At 45.0% G+C, this 23,219-nt stretch overlaps 1 protein-coding gene across 5 annotated transcripts in view; it reads left to right on the top strand.

Moving 5' to 3' along the window:
• The first annotated feature begins 517 nt into the window (after positions 1 to 517).
• Positions 518 to 23,219, top strand: part of dnajb2 (DnaJ heat shock protein family (Hsp40) member B2) — a 45,073-nt gene continuing 22,371 nt past the window's right edge. For 3 of the 5 annotated variants that reach the window (XR_007956247.1, XM_052014763.1, XM_052014756.1), the window contains exons 1-6: positions 527 to 648; positions 13,056 to 13,142; positions 16,073 to 16,182; positions 17,210 to 17,263; positions 19,557 to 19,673; positions 22,315 to 22,407. Coding sequence is in view for 4 of the 5 variants with exons in the window: in XM_052014763.1 (XP_051870723.1) it covers positions 13,078 to 13,142; positions 16,073 to 16,182; positions 17,210 to 17,263; positions 19,557 to 19,673; positions 22,315 to 22,407 (439 nt within the window). In the remaining variant the exon portion in view is untranslated. Of the gene's footprint in view, positions 649 to 13,055; positions 13,143 to 16,072; positions 16,183 to 17,209; positions 17,264 to 19,556; positions 19,674 to 22,314; positions 22,408 to 23,219 lie in introns of all 5 variants that reach the window. The other 2 variants (XM_052014733.1, XM_052014743.1) reach the window with 2 other exon arrangements.

Genomic DNA, 23,219 nt, shown 5'->3' with positions numbered 1-23,219 from the left:
TCACAGCTACAGAGAAAGTGCAGTGCAATAAGGTGCAAGGTCACAACAAGGTAGATCGTGAGGTCAGAGTCCATCGTATAAGGGAACCGTTCAATAGTCTTATCACAGTGGGGTAGAAGCTGTCCCTAAGTCTGGTGGTATGTGCCCTCAGGCTCCTGTAGCTTCTACCTTAGAGCAAGATAGGAATTGCTTTCAATTCCTTTTCTCCCACAGGTGCCGGTCGAACGCTGAGTTCCTCCAGCATTTTGTTTGCTGCTCCAGATTCCAGCACCTGCAGTCTCCTGTGTCTGCAAAAAGTATGCAGCTGCTGGATTCAGCTCTACGGCCACAGGAGCACCCGTTTGTTCCTCTACACTACCCCCGAGCGACTAAGAGCGCCCTGAACTTGCTGAGAGGCTGCCCTCCCCGCCTACACCAACATTCACCCTCCGCTCTCGCTAATGTTGCGGGGGTAGCGGAGCGCCGTGGGCACGTCCGCGCCTGCGCGCCTCCCGTGTCCCGGGCCGGGAGGGGTGGGGGGGGAGGGGCAGGTTTCTGGACGTTTCTGCAGCTTTTATTGTCGACGTCGCGGTGAGATCAGAGTGAGCGCGTCCGGCAACAAGGGCGGAGGGCGGGAGGGGAGAGAAGGAGAGCCGGCACTCACAGCAGGTAGGGACGGAGAGGTGCCCAGAACAGCTCCCTACCCACCGGGTTACTCTGCCAGCTGTTCCCTGAGGCGAACGGCTGGCCACCGACACATGTGGCCGAGCAGCCGGCGGCAGCGCGCCCGGGGGTTACAATGTTGCAGCTGCTGCCCTGCCGGGCGGATACATTGTTGCCCACTGGTTTCATTGTTGCCCACTGGTTTCATTGTTGCCCACTGGTTTCATTGTTGCCGCTGGTTACATTGTTGCCCACTGGTTTCATTGTTGCCGCTGGTTACATTGTTGCCCACTGGTTACATTGTTGCCCGCTTTCCCCTGTACTCGGCTACAGACGCCGCAACACCCCCCCCCCCCCGCACTTACCCTCACGGGAACGCGCGCGAACCTGCCGGCGCGCTCCCCGCGCGTTCATTGGGCACTCAGCCTCCCGGCCTCCTTCCCATTGGTCGCTCACGCTGTCAGTCGGGACGAGTGCCTTGGCTTCTGCCCCGCCCCCTTCGTGCGAAGCCATTCGGTCCGCTGTGCTCGTCCTAGCTCTATGGTAATTGGTGTGTTATTATCACATGTACCAAAATACAGTGAAAAGCTTTTGTGTGCGTGCCATCCAGACAGATCATTCCATACATTGAGGTAGTAAAAAGGAAAACAGAATGTAACATATGGTGTTACAGTTCCAGAGAAAGTGCAGTGCAGGTAGACAATAAGGTGCAAGGGTCACAACAAAGTAGATTGAGAGATCAAGAGTTCTTACAAGAGGTCAGTTCAAGAGACTCCTCACAGCGGGATAAAAGCTGTTCTTGAGCCTGGTGGTATGTGTTCTTAAGCTTTTGTATCTTCTGCCTGATGGAAGGGGAAGAGAGAAAAGAGGATAAAAGATTTAATAAGTTTTTCCTAATTGACCTGTTCTGTATATAAATGGAAAATGTCTTGTGTAACTTATGACTAATTTATGTTTCGTGAGGTGTCTGAATCTATGTGCCTGTGATGCTTCAAGCAAGTTTTTCATTGTACCTGTACCTCACCGTACTTGTGCACATGACAATAAACTCGACTTGACTTGACTTGCAACCTGATCCCATTAGTGAAGATCCCATTGGGTAACTGCTGCCTCACAGCTCCACTGACCCAACTTCAATCCTGACCTCCAGTGCCATCTGTGTGGAGTTCCCCCAGGTGCTCTGGTCTCTTCCCCCCCCCCCCCCACATCCCAAAGACATGCGGGTTGGTGGATTAATTGGCTGCTGTAAATGACGCCAAGTGTGTGGGTGAGGGGTGGAATCTGGGGGGAGTTAAATTGGTTTATTATTGTCGCATGTAACAAGGTACAGTGAAAAACTTTGTTTTGCATGCCATCCATACAGATCATTTCATTACAGCAGTGCATGGAGGTAGTACAAGGGAAAACAATAACAGAATGCAGAATAAAGTGTTACAGTTACAGAGAAAGTGCAGTGCAGGCAGATAATAAGGTGCAAGGCCATAACGAGGTAGATTGTGAGATCAAGAGCCCATTTTATCGTACTAGGGAACCGTCCAATAGTCTTATTACAGCGGGATAGAAGCTGTCTTTGAGCCTGGTGGTACGTGCTCTCAGGCTTTTGTATCTTCTGCCCAGTGGGAGGGGGGAGAAGAGAGAATGTCCGAGGTGGGAGGGGTCTTTGATTATGTTGGCTGCTTGACCGAGGCAGCAAGAAGTGTAGACAGAGTCCATGGAGGGCAGAGGAGTTGCCATTACGAAGGCATACAGATCATTTCATTACACAGTGCATTGAGGTAGTAGAAGGGAAAACAATAACAGAACACAGAATAAAGTGTACATAGAGTTTAGATTTAAAAGAGTAGAATGATTATAATAGAAATAATGAGTAGCTCTGCAGAGAGCAGCCTGCAACGAGTCACCACACTCCGGGAGTTGATGGCAATGTGGGGAGAATAAGGAATATTGAGAGGAATAGATAGAGTGGACAGTCAGCGCTTCTTTCCCAGGGCACCAATGCTCAATACAAGAGGGCATGGCTTTAAAGTAATGGGTGGGAAGTTCAAGGGAGATATCAGAGGGAGGTTTTTTACCCAGAGAGTGGTTGGGGCATGGAATGCGCTGCCTGGGGCAGTGGTGGAGGCAGGTACATTGGTCAAATTCAAGAGATTGTTAGATAAACATATGGAGGAATTTAAAATAGAGGGATATGTAGGAGGAAGGGGTTAGATAGTCTTAGGAGTTTTAAAGGTCGGCACAACATTGTGGGCCAAAGGGCCTGTATTGTGCTGTACTGTTCTATGAATAAAATGGGATTAGGGTTGGGTTAGTGTAAAAATGGGTGCTTGATGGTCAGCATGCACTCGGACTGAAGGGCCTGATTCCATGCTGTTCCTCTCCATGATTCTTTGAGAGAGTCAATAGAAAGAAACAAAGTGACTGGCAAAAGTGTCAAAGGAGACAGGCGGGCTCTTTCCCTGAGTTATTATGATCTGAATGCACAACGTTGAAGGGTGGTTCAAGCAAACTCAGTGTTTTGTTTATTTGTTCACAAGATAAGATATTTTCATTAGTCACATGTACATTGAAACAAACAGTGATATACACCTTTTAGCGTAGAGTGTTCTGGGGCAGCCTGCAAGTGTCGCCACGCTTCCGGCACCAACATAGCATGCCCACAGCTTCCTAACCCGTACGTCTTTGGAATGTGGGAGGAAACCGGAGCACCCGGAGGAAACCCACACAGACACACGGGGAGAACGTACAAACTCCTTACAGACAGTGGCCGGAATTGAACCCGGGTCGCTGGTACTGTAATAGCGTTACGCTAACTGCTACACTACCGTGCCTGCCTTTAGGAAGAGTAAAGGGAAAAATAGCTGGTGGGAGTTGTCTATAGGCCACCAACTAATAACACTATAGTAGCACAGGCAATAAACCAAGAAATAAATGTAGCGGAGGATGCGGAGAGTCTACAGAGAGATATAGATAGGTTAAGTGAGTGGGCAAGGGTCTGGCAGATGGAGTACAATGTTGGTAAATGCAAGGTCATCCACTTTGGAAGGAAAAATAGAAGATCAGCTTATTATTTAAATGGTGAAAGATTGCAGCATGCTGTTGTGCAGCATGAATCGCAAAAGGTTGGTTTGCTGCAACTGCACAGGGTACTGGTGAGGCCGCACCTGGAGTACTGCGTGCATTTCTGGTCTCCTTACTTGAGGAAAGATATACTGGATTTGGAGGCAGTGCAGAGGAGGTTTGCCAAGATGTATATGTCACTGACAACACCCACATTTATTGTCCTTTCCTATATCCCACTGGGCTGAAGGGCAGTTAAGAGACAGCCACAGTGGTCGGTCTGGCGTCACAGGTAGGTTGATTGGGTAAGGGTGGCAGGGTTCCTTCCCTGAAGGATATCAGTGAACTGGATGCGTTTTTGACCACAACTCGGTCATTTCAACGTAATCAATAGTGAGATTAAGCTTTGTCTTCTATTATTTTGTTTTAGTTTAATCACTTGAATTTACATTTCCCAGTTGGCTTCTCAGGGATCAATGGTCCAGAACTAGAGGGCATAGCTTTAAGGTGAGAGGGGGAATGTTTAAAGGAGATGTGTGGGTTAAGTTTTTGTTTACACAGAGAGTGGTGGGTGCCTGGAACGGGCTGCCAGGGGCAATTCGAATGTGCAGGATTGTAAGAAGCTGCAGAGCGCAGTGGACTCTGTCCAATACATCACGGACACATCCCTCCCCACCATTGGGACTATCTACAGGAGGTGTTGCCTCAGGAAGGCAACATCCATTATCAAAGATTCCCACCATCCGGGCCATGCCATCTTCTCACAGCTACCATCAGGCAGGAGGTACAGAAGCCTGAAGTCCCACACCACCAAGTTCAAGAACAATGACTTCCCTTCAACCATTCGGTTCTTGAACCAGCCAGTTCAACTTTGATCACTTTGCACTAAAATGGATTTTGATTTTGTTTTGCTCCAATTGTGTTCTTTCTTGTAAAAAAATTATGTTAAATTTATGTTTTTCTTGTGAATGTTGCTTATCTGATGCTATGTGCCTGTGATGCTGCTGCAAGCAAGTTTTTCATTGCACCTGTGCACACGTACTTGTGCATCTGACAATAAACTCAACTTTGACTTTGATTTATACAGGCACATGAACGTGAAGGGATTGGAGGGGGACATGAGATTCTGCAGATGCTGGAATTTGGAGCAACACACAAAATGCTGGAGGAACTCAGCAGGTCAGGCAGCATCTGTGGAGGGAAATAAACTGTCAATGTTTTGGGCCGAGACCCTTCACCAGTCTTAATGAAGGGTTTCGACCCGAAACGTCGACTTTTTATTTCCTTCCATTGATGCTGCCTGACCTGCTGAGTTCCTCCAGCATTTTGTGTGTGTTTCAGGGATTGGAGGGATATGGATCATGTGCAGGCAGATAGGTTTAGTTTAATTTGACATCGCGTTCAGCATAGATATGGTGGGCCAAAGGGCCTGTTCCTGTGTTGTTCTCTTCCATACTCTATCCTCTAACTCCAGCTACTGTTTAACTGCGGTGCTACTGTACCCATTACATACCCTAAATGATGGCTTCCTGAAAGGAAATTGCATAAGCAGTTGAAGGTGAAAGAGACTTGCAAGGTTCGGAATCAGGTTTATTATCACTGACGTATGACGTGAAATTTGTTTTTTTTGCGGTAGCAGTACAGTGCAAGACATAAAAATTACTACAAGTTACAAAAATAAATAAATAATGCAAAAAGAGGAATAACGAGGTAGTGTTCATGGGTTCATGGACCATTCAGAAATCTGATGGTGGAAGGGAAGAAGCTGTTCCTGAATCATTGAGTGTGGGTCTTCAGGCTCCTGTACCTCCTCCCCGATGGTAGTGACACAAAGAGGGCGCGTTCTGGATGGTGAGGGTTCTTGAAGATGTCCTCAATGGTGGGGAGGGTTGTGCCTGTGATGAAGCTCGCTGAGACTACAACCCTCTGCAGCCTCTTCAATAAGTAAAGAGTCTTACAGCACAGAAATTGGTTCCTTGGCTGGTCATCTGTACTAATCCCAGTCTCCAGCACTTAGCCTGTAGCCTTCTAGGTTTTGAAGAAAAAAATTTGGGGAAATGGGTCCACATCCTATCCCAGACTTGATGGGCTGAATGCCTTTCTTCTGCCCTGTGGTAATTCTAATTGGATTGCTTTGTAACCCCGCAGGCTGTGTAGTGTGGCTTCTTTCATTGTAGTAATGAACATGGAACAGACAACATCCTGGTGAATCTCTTCTGCACCCTCTCCAGTGCAATCACATCCTTCCTATGGTGTGGTGACCAGAACTGCACACAATACATCAGGTGCAGTCTAACCATCACCTTCTTATTCTGGGGTCTGCCCTCTTCCTTCCCAGTCCTGATGAAGGGTCTCGGCCTGAAACATTGACTATTTATTTCTCTCCATAGATGCTGCCTGACCTCCTTTCCTCCAGCATTTTTTGTGCATTGCTCCAGATTCCAGCATCTGCAGAATTTCTTGTGTCGCGGTCTAACCAGTGTTCTGTAAAGTTGCAACATAACATCCCAACTTCTATATCTCTATGTTCCTACTTATGAAGGCAAGTATGCCATGTGACTTATTCACCACCTTATGGTCCTCTGTTGCCATTTTCAGGAAACTATAGAATTGAATCCCAAGGTCCCTTTGTTCATCAACATTCGTTAGCGCTGTACTGTTTACTGTTCTACAGTTACCATTCTGTTCCCAGCATACTCCCTGATGTTCACAGTGTTCAGGTTGTATACATTGCTGTTTCAGTCTTTCTCGGTGACTTTCTTTTTGATTCGTTGAACCATCATGTTCTGCTTCTTGACCTTACTCCATGTTAATACTGAGTTGCTGTGCATTGTCATCATTTATGCATTATAGTTATCTGCTCAGTTAATATATAAGGACAGCTTCTATCCCGCTGTTATAAGGCTATTGAATGGTTCCCTCGTGTGATAGGATGGACTCTTGACCTTACAACCTACCTCGTCATGGCCTTGCACCTTACTGTCTGCCTGCACTGCACTTTCTCTGTAGCTGTAAAACTTTATTCTACATTCTGTTATTGTTTTCCCTTGTATTGGTTTATTATTGTCACTTGTACCGAGGTACAGTGAAAAACCTGTCTTGCATACCGATCATACAGGTCAATTCATTACACAGTGCAGTTACATTGGGTTAGTACAGAGTGCATTGATGTAGTACAGGTAAAAACAATAACAGTACAGAGTAAAGTGTCACAGCTGCAGAGAAAGTGCAGTGCAATAAGGTGCAAGGTCACAACAAGGTAGATCGTGAGGTCATAGTCCATCTCAATGTATAAGGGAACCATTCAATAGTCTTATCACAGTGGGTGGTACGTGCCCTCAGGCTCCTGTATCTTCTACCTGATGGAAGAGGAGAGAAGAGACTACCTCAATGCATTGTGCTACCTCAATGTACTGATGTGATGAAATGATCTGTATGGATGGCATGCAAAACAATGTTTTTCACTGTACCTCAGTACAGGTGACAGTAATAAACCAATTTACAATTTTGTAGTTGTTTCAACAATCTGTTAAAAAACTATAATGCATTAAGACACTAAAATATATCAAAAACATATCTACATATGTTGATGTTCAAAATATTATGCAGCAGAGAAAGACTGAAGCAGCAAAGTGTACAATGGTAATTGTAGAACTGTAAGTAGTACAGCATTAAGGAATGTTAACGAACAGAGGGACCTTGGGGGTTAAAGTCCATAGTTCCCTGGAAGTGGCAACGTGGGGAGATTGGGTGGTGAAGAAGGTGTATTTGGGTTACGTTAGATATGGAGGGGATGTTGTCCAGAAGTCAAGAATGAGGCGACAATCTTATGGATACAGCCATTTTATTAGGTGTTCATCATAGTACAGGTCAGACAGGGTCAGCCTATACCAGCCAGCAATGTAACAGTAAAGAGAAGTAACAAAGGAACCTTCCCTTTTATACTGCAATCTGGACTGGACTGGTTTAGATAAGTAACTTGTTTAGCAGGCACTGACTGAATCACACTTCAGCTTTGCAGACAAAGAAACTACAGAAGTATAGAACCAAATGTACTACGTTACTAAAAGTTTACAAACAGGTGATTATACAAACATATAAGCAAGTGTAAAGAAAGCTAAAACTACAAGGAAAAGCACAATTAAAGCAACAATCTGGACCCTAATCCAACAGTTACCTGTTACAGGCTTGGTGTGAGAAGCCTGGATTCCTCAACTGATTTATGGCAACAGCCAATGGCAGTGGTTTTGATCTGGACAAGGTCCAGCTTATCCAAACTGACGATGTAGAGGTAGCGGATGGGTCCAGACAGAGGCAGGGTTGGATGTCATTTTATGTGGAAGCTGTCTCCGTGATGTGGAATAATATCAGCAAGGGGCGGCATGTCGATTTGGTATTGGTTTATTATTGTCACTTGTACCGAGGTACAGTGAAAAACTTGTCTTGCATACCGATTGTACAGGTCAATTCATTACACAGTGCAGTTACATTGGGTTAGTACAGAGTGCATTGAGGTAGTACAGGTAAAAACAGTAACAGTACAGAGTAAAGTGTCACAGCTACAGAGAAAGTGCAGTGCAATAAGGTGCAAGGTCACAACAAGGTAGGTCGTGAGGTCATAGTCCATCTCATTGTATAAGGGAACCCTTCAATAGTCTTATCACAGTGGGATAGAAGCTGTCCTTAAGTCTGGTGGTACATGCCCTCAGGCACCTGTATCTTCTACCTGATGGAAGAGGAGAGAAGAGAGAATGGGTGGGGTCTTTGATTATGCTGGCTGCTTCACCAAGACGATGAGTCCGTTTACTGGAATCAGAGACGTGAACAATATCTAGACTGCTGGTGCTAACTCACTGGTCGGAGTGCCACCATCACGGTCATACAGTACGGAAACAGGCCCTACAGCCAAACTCATCCATGCCAACCAAGGTGCTCCATTTGCCTGCGTTTGAACCGAATCCCTCTAAGCCTCTCCTATCAAAAGATAACTGGAATAACATGGACAAAGCCAAGTAGTTCCCTTATGATCAATATCAAGCAAACATCTGCCTTAATATATTTATAGGTTTGGTGGCAAATACTGCATGATTGCTCACGTGAAGTGCCTTGGGATATTTTGCTATGTGACAGGTAATATGACGCGTTTGGAAAGCTATGGATTATTTTTCTTTCTTCCTTCTGTGGGAGGTGGGTAGAGCCAACATTTATTATCTACGATGAGGGTGAGCTGCTGCCTTGAACCGCTGTCATCCTTCTGGTGAATAATACCCTTGGGGGTAAGAATTGCAGGATTTAAGTTCGGTGGAGGTGAAGGAACAGCTATACTTTCAAGTCAGAATGGTGTGGTGGGAAGGGAATGATCACGCAGGAGCCAACTACAGAGCTCTGCATCTTGCCAAGGTAGTTCTTCTTCAACTGGTTGGTGAGTGTCATAGAGTCATACAGTACGGAAATAGGCCCTTTGGCCCAATTAATCAAAGACCCTACCCACCCGGGTCATTCTCTCTTCTCGCCTCTTCCATCAGGTAGAAGATACAGGTGCCTGAGGGCACGTACCACCAGACTTAAGGACAGCTTCTACCCCACTGTTATAAGACTATTGAACGGTTCCCTTATACGATGAGATGGACTATGACCTCACGATCTACCTTGTTGTGACCTTGCACCTTATTGCACTGCACTTTCTCTGCAGCTGTGACACTTTACTCTGTACTGTTATTGTTTTTACCTGTACTACATCAATGCACTCTGTACTAACCCAATGTAACTGCACTGTGTAATGAATTGACCTGTATGATCGGTATGCAAGACAAGTTTTTCACTTTACCTCGGTACAAGTGACAATAGTAAACCAATACCAAATGGTCCATGCCGACCAGGGTTCCCATCTAAGCTAGTCCCATTTGCCTGCGTTTGGCCCATATCTCTTTAAATCTTTCCTATCCACATACCTGTCCATGTACCTTTTAAATGTTGTTAATGTACCTGCCTCAACCACTTCCTCTGGCAGCTCATTCCATAGACTGACCATCCTCTGGGTGAACAAGTTGCCCCTCAAGTTCCTACTAAATCTCTCCCCCCTCACCCTTAACCTATGCCCTCTAGTTCTTGATTCCCCAACCCTGGGGAAACAGACTGTGTGCAAAAATAATGATGCCAAAGTATTTAAGGTCAGTAATGGTTTTGGTAATTGCCCTTGTAAAACCACTCTATCTGTTTCATTATGTTAGAAGGTGTTACGTAAGTGTTGTCTCTCGTCAGGTTGGAATCGCGGGTGTGGAGGAATTGAGGGTGTGGGTTGTGATGCAGTCAATTGTATAAATTGAACTAGGAGTGGGAACAGGCCATTTGGCCTCATAACTCTGCCCCACCATTTAAGAGAATCTATTACCTCTGCCCTGAAAATATTCAAAGAATCTTCCTTCACCAACTTTTTTGACGAAGAGAGCTTGAAATAATTTCACTTTATCTCTGTCTTAAAGAGTGTCTCCTCATTATAGATTATCCCACAGAGGAAACATTATTTTCACATTCACACAGTCAGACTCCTCTTTCATTCTACATAACTCTAGTGAATACAAGACCCCTCAAGATCTAATGAATTAAGTCCCCTTTCACTTGACCTAACTCCAGTGGATACAAGCCTGGCCTGTTTAATCTTTCCATCTCGGGCAACCCACGGATTCCAGGTATTCGTATGGTGATCCTTCTCCGAACCTTATCTTGGTCGACTTGCTGGAGTGCTGAGTCATGGAGTGGCTCGGTTTCTGGGCAAGCGGCTGTGCAGTGTGCTCAGAGTTGATGGGCAGTGTGGCAATGAGCCATAATCAGCGTGACCATGCCGTGGCCATAAATAGGCCATAAATACCACAGACTTAATCCTCAGCGGCTGAAAATAACAGCCCAGGATTCTACTCGTTTAATGTAAAATAAATAAAATAACTTGTGGCTTTATGTAGGACTTTCATTCATTAAATTATCACAAGGAAGTTTCTATAAAGAAATTATATAGCAGGATGTGGTGTAGCTGGTGAGCTCAGCAATTATTCTTCAACCTTGTTGTCCTATATCACTAAATCTGCAGTCATTGTGGAAAATACGATAACCAATTTACACACAAGACTCTGCTGCCTATCAGTTCTGAGCAGTCCGCTGTTGGAGTGGTACTGAAAGTCCAAGCCCTCCCAGGAGATTACCCCAGTGTCCTGGGCTAATATCACCTCTCCACAAACATTGACAGTAAACGGATCACTAGTACTGTGAGGGCACACTTTCAAGACTGAACATTTTGTTGTCAATAAATTAATTGGTTTATTATTGTCAAATGTACCGAGGTACAGTGAAAAACTTTGTTTTGCATGCCATCCACACAGATCATTTCATCACATCAGTGCATTGAGGTAGTACAAGGGAAAACAATAACAGAATGCAGAATAAAGTGCTACAGTTACAGAGAAAGTGCAGTGCAGGTAGACAATAGGGTGCAAGGCCATAACGAGGTAGGTTGTGAAGTCAAGAGTCCATCTTATCGTGCAAGAGGTCCATTCAATTGTCTTATAAGAGCGGGGTAGAAGCTGTCCTTGAGCCTGGTGGTACGTGCTTTCAGGCTTTTGTATCTTCTGCCTGATGGGAGGGGGGAGAAGAGAGAATGTCTGGGTGGGTGGGGTCTGATATGAGGTACCAGAGCAAATGAGTTGAAGTTTGCTCAAAGAGGTAATTTTTTTGAAGCAAGGCAGATGGAAGGGTTTTGGGAGGGTATTGCAGAACATAGAACCCAGGCAACTGAAGCCAAGGCCACCATTGTCCGATGGTGTGACTCGGGGTGGTTGTAAAATCATTACAGCACAGAAGGAGGTTAATTGACATAATTCCTTGCAGAGCAAATCATTCAGTCTGAATTCCCCTGCCCTCAAGTGCCCATCAACACCTTTTCGAAGTCCATTGATCAGGTAGACAAGGTGGTGAAGAAGGCATTTTGCATGCTTGCCTTCTTCGGTCAGGGCATTGAGTACAGGAGTTGGGGCTACCATGTTACAGCTGTACAATACGTTGGTGAGACCTTGGAGTATTGTGTGCAGTTCTGGTTGCCCTGCTGTAGGAAGAATGTCATAATAAGCTGGAAAGGGCTCAGGAAAGATTCACAAGGATGTTACCAGGACTGGAGGGCTTGGGTTATAAGGAGAGACTGGATAAGCTGAGACTGTTTTTCCTGGAGTGCAGGAGGCAGAGGGGTGACCTTATAGAGGTTTATAAAATCATGTGTGAAAGTCAACTGGCACTGTAATAAATCAGACAACCGCAGAACCAAAGAAAATATGATTAATGCTTTATAAGTTTAACGCTAGTGGGAGTGAGGGATACAGAGAAAGAGTAAACAGTATAACCCGAGCTCTGTACTGAACCCCACTCAGAGATGCACTGGTCAGTGTGTACTTCTATACCCACTTCATGAGAAACCTTTGTGGGAAGTTGTACTTACTAAGGCAGTTGCTTACAGCAAGCTTTTAGCAAAACAAGATAGGTCTAAAAAACTTCGTTCTTTCTCACCCGCACCTGGACTTTTTTCCAGCCATAACTATAGTCATCCCATGGCTGAGGCATTATCACAGCATGGGAAGAATAGCTGCATACTACTAACCTTTACATTGCCAGTCATTAACCCTTGCATTCCCAGTTATCTTTTACACATGAGGGGCATAGATAAGGTGGATGGTCACAGTATTTTTCTTAGGATAGCGGAGTCTAAAACTAGAGGGCACGGGTTTAAGGTGGGAAGGAAAAAATTTAAAGGGGACCTGACGGACAACCTTTTCACACGGAGGGTAGTTGGTATGTGGAACGAGCTGCCAGAAGACATGGTTGAGGCAGTACAACTACAATGTTTAAAGTATATTTAAGCAGGTACGTGGATAGGAAAGGTTTAGAGAAATATGTGCTAAATGCAGGCAAATGGGAATAGCTCAGTTAGGCAACTTGGTCAGCATGGACGAGCTGGGCTGAAGGGCCTGTTTCTGTGCTGTATAACCCTATGACCCTATTGTGATTCAACGATCTCTACAGGCAGTGAGTTCCAGATCATAAACACTCTGTGTAAAAAATGGATTTTCTTTGTGTTCCCTGCACGTTGTGTCCATAACATAATCTGTGGACGACAACGAATGAGATCAGTTTCCTCTATCCTATCTAACCCCCTTAGGATCTGTGCACCTTTGTCAAATCTTCTCTCAGCCACAGAACAGGAGAAAGAGTTTGGGGTTGGAGAAGATGGGGAGGAGTGAGACAAGGGAGGGATTTGAAAATCAGAATGAGGTTTTAATTGTTACAAGAAGATCTGATGTGCTGCTTTTTTTTCTCAGCAGGAAGACAGTTGTGGAAGCAATGGTGGACTACTACAATATTTTGGGAATCTCTCGCAATTCCTCTCAAGAAGACATCAAGAAAGCGTAAGTGTGAGCCTTATCTTCCTCCACAGATGTACGCTGATCATCTCTGGCAGTGCAGATGTTTCTGAAGTGCATGCGGTAACAATGTGTTTCTGCAGATACACTGGGAGAACTTTAAGCTCCTCAAACCTGTTCTACTATCCATTGCAATCATACCTGTGACTTAACTACACATAACCCAATGTTTCCATGTAACAAATAGGCATTGATCTAATTTATATTAACAATTGACCTCGGTCTATCTGCCTTCATGATTTTATACATCTCTATAAGGTGCCTCAAGAAGGCAGTATCCATCACTAAGGACCCTCACCATCCGGGACATGCCCTCTTCACGTTTCTACCATCGGGGAGGAGGTACAGGAGCCTGAAGACCCACACTCAATGTTTCAGGAACAGCGTCTTCCCCTCCGCCATCAGATTTCTGAACGGTCCATGAACCCATGAACACTACCTCGTTATTCTTCTTTTGCACTATTTACTTATTCAAGTTTCACGACACAGGCAGGCACAGTAGTGCAGCGGTTAGCGTGACACTATTACAGCACCAACGACCCGGGTTCAATTCCCGCCGCTGTCTGTAAGGAGTTTGTACGTTCTCCTTGTGTCTGCGTGGGCTTCCTCCAGGTGCTCCGGTTTCCCCCCACATTCCAAAGACGTATGGGTTAGGAAGTTGTGGGCATGCTATGTTGGTGCTGGAAGCGTGGCGACTCTTGCAGGCTGCCCCCAGAACACTCTATGCAAAAAGTGCATTTCACTGTGTGTTTCGATATACATGTGACTAATGAAGATATCTTATCTTGTCTTGTATGTCAGTGATAATAAAACTGACTCTGACTCTGGCCAACCTCTCCCTATAACTCAGGCCTTTGAGGCCTGGCAACATCCTCGCAAATATTCTTTGTACTCTTTCCAGTTTAACGATGTCTTTCCTACAATAGGGTGACCATACCTGTAGACAGTACTCCCATTACTGCCTGTTTAGGAGACATTTAGACAGACACATGAATAGGCAGGGGATGGAGGGATATGGACCATGTGCAGGCAGATGGGATTAGTTTAAATTGGCGGCGTGGTCGTCGGCACAGACATCGTGGGCTGAAGGACCTGTTCCTGTGTTGCACTGTTCTATGTTCTATGAAAGTGGGAGAGGGGGTGTCAGAGAGCTGAGTCAGTCCCCAGTGTGGTGGCCCACCATGTTACTGAAACTTATGCTGATTCTCCTCAGATCCAGCTGTTAGTTAAACTCGAGGCTTGGTGCTCAGCCCTTACCTGTTGCCGAACTTCTGACCCTCGGCTTGGGTACGGACCTCTTACCTGCTGTGTTCATGCACAAAGGTTCCTCTGGAGCCTTCGCACTCCATGGCCCACACCACCCCGGAGATGTGAGTTCAAATCCCACCACAGCAGCCGGATAATTTAAATTCAAGCAATCAAACAAATCTGGAATATCACTAAAGGTGGCCATGAAACTACTGGGACTATTGAAAATCCCACCTTGTTCACTGAAGACTTTAAAAGGTGGAAATCTGATGTCCTCACCCAGTCTGGCCCATATGTAATTCCAGACTGGGAATGTGGTTCAATCATAATCACAATCCAGCCAGCCTCTTTGTTAACGGGATGGGCAGTAAACACTGATCCTGCCATCAATGTCCATGTTCCTTGAATTAGACAAAAGAGTTCTTCTTGCATATCAAAGAACAAATCAAATAAAATCTATGGGATCTGAGGGCACAGCCTCAGAATAAAGGGACGTCCCTTTAAAACTGAGTTGAGAAGGAATTTCTTCAGCCAGAGGGTGGTGAATCTGTGGAATTTGTTGCTGCAGAGGAATTGGAATTGGTTTATTATTGTCACATGTTTAAAACAAAAACGTCTTGCATACCATCCATACAGATCAATTCATTACACAGTGCATTGAGGTAGTACAGGGTAAAACAATACAGAATGCAGAATAAAGTGTAACAGTTACAAAGAAAGTGCAGTGCAGGCAGACAATAAGGTGCAAGGTCATAACAAGGTAGATGTGTTGAGGCCAAGTCATTGGGTGTATTTAAGGCAGAGATTGATAGGTTCTTGATTGGTAAGGGGGTTAAGGGTTAAGGGGAGAAAGTAGGAGAATGGGGTTGAGGAGAAAGATCAGCCATGATTGAATGGCGGACCAGATTCAATGGGCCAAATGGCCTAATTCGGCTCCTATATCTTATGGTCCAATGGTCTTAAAATTTAACGCTGAGACATTTGGGCAGATTTCCAAAAGAGGAGTCAAAGGGGCATCTTAGAATAGAGTAGGAGAGGTGCAAAAGTTTAGGGAAGGAATAGGAGAAACTAGGACCCAGGCAGCAGATGACATGGCTGCTAACAATGGGGGAATCACCTCTGGGGGCATGTATTTGGTTTATTATTGTCACAGGTACCAAGCTACAGTGAAAAACTTTGTTTTGCATGCAATTCATACAGATTATTTCATTACAACACTGCATTGAGGTGGTACAAGGGAAAAGCAATAACAGAATGCAGAATATAGTGTTGCAGTTACAGAGAAAGTGCAGTGCAGGCAGACAATAAGGTGCAAGGGCCACGATGAAGTAGATTGAGAGATCAAGCGTTCAGCTGTACCATACGAGAGTTCAGTTCAAGAGTCTGATAACAGTGGGATACAGGAAATGGAGAAGAGGCAAGATCTAAAAGTTGTAGGTCTGGAAGGAGATAGAGTTGGTGCGGGGAGAGGCCACGGAGGGATTGTAAAGTTGAGGTGTCTATTTTGCAGCTGGGAAGGTGATGGAGTATCTGGGCGATGAGATGCAGATGGGTCCATGGATTTACAGGATGTGATGGTCGCTGGGTTTCTCCAAGCTTTGATCATAATGATCCGTTGTGAGTTGAAATTACCTTTCTCTTTTCATTCCATTCCCCCTCCCTCGCAGATACCGGAAGCTAGCACTGCGCTGGCACCCTGACAAGAACCCAGATAATAAAGAATTTGCAGAGCAGAAGTTTAAGGAGATTGCGGAGGCTTATGAAGTGCTATCAGACAGTAAGTTTGCATCCTGAGTTACTTCCTGTTTGTTGGATGGATGTAAGCAGTGTAGTGGATGATTTGTTGCAAGAAAAGGGGAGGCACTTCACAAGCACCTTTGGAATTTGTGGCACGTCATTAGGCCATTTGGCCCATTGAAGTGGTGCTGGCTCTTCACGAGTTCCTAACAGATTTCTTCTTCAGGCCTTTGCCTCTTCCACCTATCACCTCCCAGCTTCCCATATCTCTGCTGGGTCTTTATTCCTTGGAACATAGGAGAATAAGGGGCAACTTTATAGAAATGTTTAAAATTATGGGAGGCATAGATAAGGTGGATGGTAACAGTCTTTTCCCCAGGGTAGGGGAGTCCAAAACTAGGGGGCACAGGTTTAGGGTGAGAGGGGAAAGATTTAACAGAGACCTGATGGGCAACCTTTCACACAGAGGGTGGTGAGTGTGTGGAACGAGCTGCCAGAGGAAGTGGGTGAGGCAGGTACAATAGTATCACTTAAGAAGCACTTGGATAGGTACGTGGAGGGGTGGGGCTTGCAGGGATATGGGCCAAACGCAGGAAATTGGGACTAGCTGGGTAGACACCATGGTTGGCATGGACTGGTTGGGCTGAAGGGCCTGTATCTGTGCTGTATTGCTCTATGACTCTAAGAACTGTGACCTGCAGGCTGAGATAGGGAATGGGATTAAAATAAAGTCTACTTTTGGTCAGTGTGGGCTTCAGTGCCATAAATTTCAGTGATTCTTTGAAGTAAAAGGAGAAAGTACGATTGGACTGGAAAGATCTCCTTTCGTAGTAGGGACAGATTCACAAATTGTGTCACAATTTTCACTGATTTGAGGATCTTGTTCTGTATCTCAGCCTTCATGTTCTATTTGATTCACCTTGCCAGGAGAGTGGGTTGAACGTGGAGCCTACTCCCTGGGTAAATAAATGAGGTGGGGGGTGGTGTTGCTACTGTGTTGGATGGCCTATTTTCATGCCCTGTCTGAACTATGTGCTGCTTAATTTTATCTAATCTTTTCCTTGTAGGAAATAAACGAGAAGTTTATGACAAGTATGGAAAAGACGGATTAACTGGAGCAGGTAAGCATAGAACAGTACAGCACAGGAACAGGCCCTTCGGCCCACCACGTCTGTGCCGGCCATTATTCCACTCCAAACTAATCCCACCTGTTGCACGTGGTCTGTATCCCTCCGTTCCCTGTCTATTCATGTGTCTTTTTAAATGCCTCTTGAATGTCACTATTGTATCTGCTTCCACCACTTCCCCTGGCAGCCTGCTCCAGGCACCTACCGGTCTCTATGTATAAAAAAACTTCCCTCACAAATTTCCTTTAAACCTTTCCCCCTCTATGCCCTCTAGATTTTAACATTTCCACCTGGCAGAAAAGATTCTATCTATTTTATCTATGCCTCTCATAATCTTTTAAACTTTGATCAGGTTGCCCCTCTGATGCTCCAGAGAAAACAATCCAAGTTTGTCCAACGTCTCCTTATAGCCAATACTCTCCAGTCCAGGCAACATCCTGGTGAACTTCTTCTGCACCCTCTCCCCATCCTTCCTATAGTACGTTGACCAGAACTGGTTAGCCCACATTTGGAGTATTGTGTGCAAAATTTTATACAGCTGCAATTTGATTCCCCAGCTGTTATATTCTATGCCCCAAGTGATAAAGGTGTGTCTTCCTTACCATCCCAGGCTGACATTGGGGCAGTGCTGAGGGAGTTCCCTGGGTCAATATCGGGTGAACTGGCATCGTTGATTAACTAGTATCCGTTAAATCCGGCTAAATAACCAAACTTTTACTATCTCCATTTTGTAATTTTGTAAAATCTCCATTTTGGTCTTGTAGTAAGTTTTATTATCCTTTTTACCAGAAGTATATTAGAACGTAGAACAGGACACCACAATACAGACCCTTCAGCCCACAATGTTGTGCCGACCTTTAAACCTCGCCTAAGACTATCTAACCCCTTCCTCCCACATATCCCCCTATTTTAAATTCCTCCATATGCTTATCTAGTAGTCCCTTGAATTTGACCAATGTACCTGCCTCCACCACCACCCCAGGCAGCGCATTCCATGCCCCAACCACTCTCTGGGTAAAAAACTTTCCTCTGATATCTCCTTTGAACTTCCCACCCATTACTTTAAAGCCATGCCCTCTTGTATTGAGCACTGGTGCCCTGGGAAAGAGGCGCTGGCTGTCCACTCTATCTATTCCTCTTAATATTTTGTACACTTCTATCATGTCTCCTCTCATCCTCCTTCTCTCCAAAGAGTAAAGCCCTAGCTCCCTTAGTCTCTCCTCATAATGCATACTCTCTAAACCAGGCAGCATCCTGGTAAATCTCCTCTGCACCCTTTCCAACACTTCCACATCCTTCCTATAATGAGGTGACCGGAACTGAGGACAGTACTCTAAGTGTGGTCTGGACTAAGTATATTCCCCTCCTCCCACTGTTCTCATCTGCCCTCCCCACCTCCCTTATTTGGTTCCATGTTCCGCCTTCATCTCCTATCAGACTCCATCATCTGCAGCCCTTTATCGGATTGCAGACCTATCACCTCCCAGCCTCTGTCGCTATCTCCTCCATCTGCCTATCACCCCTCCTCACCTGGATCCACCGATCACCTACCACCTCTTCCCCTCACCTCTGTTGCGATCTCCCCTCTATTAGTCCAGATGAAGGGTCTCGACCTGAAACTTCGACTGTCCATTTCCCTCCACAGATGCTGCCTGACGCGTTGAGTTCCTCCAGCATCTTGTGTGTTGCTCCAGATTCCAGCATCTGCAGTCTCTCGTGTCTATATTCTGTGCTAGTTTATTTTGATTTCTCTGTTTTTGAGATGTGTCATGATGCTGTAGTTTTTAATGTTATGTCTTTATTATCCTGATTGGTAATTGGTTTATTATTGGCACATGTACCGAGATACAGCGGAAAGCTTTTGTTTGCATGCCATCCAGACAGATCATTCCATACATAAGTACATCGAGGTAGTGCAAAAGGGAGTTAAAAAAGTGTGGAATATAGTGTTACTGGCGTAGAGAAAGTGCAGTGCAGGTAAGCAAATAAAACACAAGGGCCACGACGAGGTATATTGGGAGATCAAGAATTCATCTTTGAGCATATGAGAGGTCCATTCAAGGTTCTAATCACAGTGGGATAGAAACTGTCCTTGAGTCTGGTGGTATGTGCTTCCAAGCTTTTGTACCTTCTGCCCGGCGGGAGAAGGGAGAAGAGAGAATGACTAGGGTGGGAGGGGTCCTTGATTATGTTGGCTGCCTTTCTACATATAGTGATAAGTGCATTTATAAACTGTGACTTGTATTTCATTTTTTAAAGTGTGTTCTATCTTTTCATTTTTCAATAGGTGGCAGAGGTCCCAGCATGGGAACAGAGTTTCCAGATTTTATCTTCTCGTTCCGTAGCCCTGATGAAGTATTTAGGGAGTTCTTTGGTGGCCGGGATCCTTTTGCAGAGTTGTTTGGTGAGCAAATGCTCTGTCTTTGTTTCTCATTCTGCGCTGTGTTGTTCCTGTCTGTTACCTTTCGAGCTCGCCAGCTGCAGATCTGCAGTGGCCCATGTCTGTGGGGCATTACTGGCTCAGGAAACTACGTCTCTTGCATGCAGGTGTGTGAATTGGGAGCAGGAGAAGGCAACTCAACCTTGGAGCCTACTCTCATATTTAATCAGATCGTGACTGATCTGGTTGTAACCTCAGCTACCCATGGTAACTTTTCACCCCCTTGCTTAGATTTTCATTTTCAAGAATTATCTAACTCTGTCATTAAAAGATATCAAAGCCTCTTCTTCCAACAATCTTTAAGGAGGAAAATTCCAAAGACTCAAAACCATCTGAAACAAAATAAATTCACCTCATTTCTGTTTTAAATGAGCGATTCCTTCATTTTTAAATAGTGATCCCTAGTTTTAGATTTTCCCACACTGATGAATCCTTTCCTCCGTATTCACCTAGTCAAGACTCCTCAGGATCTTGAATGTTTCAATCAAGTCCCCTCTCATCCTTCTAAACTTCTAATTCACAGGATATTGGTATTGGTTTATTATTGTCACTTGTACCGAGGAACAGTGAAAAACTTGTCTTGCAAACCGATCATGCAGATCAATTCATTACACAGTGCAGTTACACTGAGTTAGCACAGAGTGCATTGAGGTAGTACAGGTAAAAAGCAGTAACAGAGTAAAGTTTCACAGCTACAGGGAAGTGCAGTGCAGGTAGACAATAAGGTGCAATTTGCAACAAGGTAGATTGTGAAGTCAAGAGTCCATCTCCTGGTGATGGATATGGTGATGGTGGATTTGAGGAACCATGACCCTTTTGAATGGTGGAGCAAGCTTGAATGATGATGTGGACTACTCCTGGTCCTGTCATGATTCTAGTTCACTACATTAGTTCCTGGGAATAGGAACTTGATCTCCCTGGAGAGATGAAGTGGACCAAGACTATAGTTCCTGGGATGTAGAAGAATCAATAATGATCTCCTTGAAAGATGTACATTCCTTAATGTCTTTGACAGAGTAGATACTGGGAGCATATCTCTTGTATCTAGAATAAAGGGGTTGGTCATTTGGGACTGAGATGAGAAGAGATTCCCCTTGATCAGAGGGTTGTGAATCTTTGGTATTGACGTTGTACCTTGTACCGAGGTACAGTGAAAAACTTGTCTTGCATACCGATCGTACAGGTCAATTCACTACACAGTGCAGTTACATTGAGTCAGTACAGAGTGCATTGAGGTAGTACAGGTAAAAACAATAACAGTACAGAGTAAAGTGTCACAGCTACAGAGAAAGTGCAGGGCAATAAGGTGCAAGGTCACAACAAGGTAGATTGTGAGGTCGTAGTCCATCTCATTGTATAAGGGAACCGTTCAATAGTCCTATCACAGTGGGGTAGAAGCTGTCCCTAAGTCTGGTGGTACGTGCCCTCAGGCTCCTGTATCTGAGATTCAATGCTATTGCCTTTCAACAGGTGACCTTGGGTTGTTGTTGTTTTCCTTTGGGTGGTGCAGTGGTGCTCCAGGTAGTGCAGCTTCCTCACACCTCCAGTGACCCTGGTTTGATTCTCGCCTCTGGTGCTGTCTGTGTGGAGTTTTTCACATTCTCCCTTTGATTTCCTCTGGGTGCAACAGTTTCCTTCCCTGCTGGCTGTCCGGTGAATTGGCCACTGTAAATTGACCCCCCATTTTGGGTGGAGATTTGGGGAGGGTGCAGGGATAGTGTTAATGGGCATGTGTAAGAGAATATGTTGCAGGGAAACAAGCTGAGGAATGATGTTGAATAGATTGCTCTGAGAGCTAGAGTGGGCTTAATAGGCTGAATGGCCTCCTATGTTATAAGGTAACGTGAAATCAGCCATGATATTTAATGCTGCAGTGGGCTTGAAATGACCAACTCTTTCTAATTCTCATGTCAAATCCCTTTTAAGAGCAGTGTTAACATTAAAGTGTCAATGAATCAAATTGGGAGGCATCTCGTTCAAACAATGGAAATCTGGAATGGCTTCCTCTTTTTATTTCTGCACCACACCCCCTCCAAAAGGTTGTGGAACCTGAGAGGGATTTTCAGAAATAAGATCAATTAATCTTTAGGTTTCTGCATCAAGGGGTGCAGAGAAAAGTATCAAAGTGAACGTGAGTTACCGACTAGCTGTGATTTAATTGAGTGGCAGAACAGGCTTCAAAGAAATTAACCATCCATAGTACACACTGCACCATGATTCTTCATCAGAACTTCCCAAACCCGCAACCTCTCCCTTCAAGGACAAAGGCAGCAGGTGTAGGGGAACATCACTACCTGCAGGTTCCCCTCCAAGTCATAAACCCATCCCGATTTGGAAATATAATTACTGGTTTTCCCTTGTCACTGGGTCTAAATCCTGAAACTCCCTCCCTATGGCATTGTGGAAGCACCTTCACTAGAAGGATTGCAGCAGGTGGCTCACCAATAACTTCTCAGAGGCCATTAAGGATGGACAATAAATGTCTGCTTGCCCATAATAAGTTGTTTTAAGAAACAAAACATTTTCAATAATGGAAATATTAACTCTAGGTTGAGTTTCTTGAACAGATAGATGTTTTTACTTTCTCGTTTAATTCTTTCAATAGATGACTTTGGTCCGTTTTCTGAATTGGGTGGGATTGACCGATCTCGACAGGCACCTGGATCGCTGTTTTCCTTCTCGTTTCCCACTGGATCAGGTACGTTGAAAACTGGGACGTTGTTCAGTTGAAGGAGGTTCTGCGTAACGTCTCTTAAGAAGAGGTGGCACGGTGCTGCCACAGTTAGTGCTGCTGCCTTGTATTTCTGGGGACACTGGTTTGACCCTGGCCTGGGGTGTGTCTGTGCGGAGTTTGCACATTCTCCTTGCATGGGTTTCCCGTGTGCCCAAAGGTGTGCTAGTATGTTAATTGGCCAATGTAACTTACCCTTCAGTGTAAGTGAGTGGTAAAAGAATCAGGAATTGGTATTGGTTCATTATTGTCACTTACCAACGTACAGTGAAAAACTTGTCTTGCATACCGATCGTACAGGTCAATTCATTACACAGTGCAGATACATTGAGTTAGTACAGAGTGCATTGATGTAGTACAGGTAAAAAAGCAATAACAGTACAGAGTAAAGTGTCACAGCTACAGAGAAAGTGCAGTGCAATAAGGTGCAAGGTCACAACAAGGTAGATCATGAGGTCAGAGTCCATCTCATTGTATAAGGGAACCGTTCAATAGTCTTATCACAGTGGGGTAGAAGCTGTCCTTAAGTCTGGTGGTACGTGCCCTCAGGCTCCTGTATCTTCATCAGAGAGGGAATAAGTTGCAGTGCTACAGGGAAGTAAGGAGAGGGGAGTTGGGTCTGATGGTATAGCTGTAGAATCATAGATCCATGCAGAATAGGAAACAGCCACCGTCCGCCCTGACCATCAACCACCCATTTACACTAACCCTACATTAATCCCATTTTATTCTCCCCACATTCCCATCAACTCCCACCGCTCCCCCCCCCCCCCCCCCCC

This window comes from Pristis pectinata, chromosome 1 (assembly GCF_009764475.1).
Source record: "Pristis pectinata isolate sPriPec2 chromosome 1, sPriPec2.1.pri, whole genome shotgun sequence".
In the NCBI taxonomy this organism is placed as follows: Eukaryota; Metazoa; Chordata; class Chondrichthyes; order Rhinopristiformes; family Pristidae; genus Pristis; species Pristis pectinata.
Note: the sequence above shows the minus strand (reverse complement) of the source record. Positions and strands in the feature narration are given on the sequence as shown.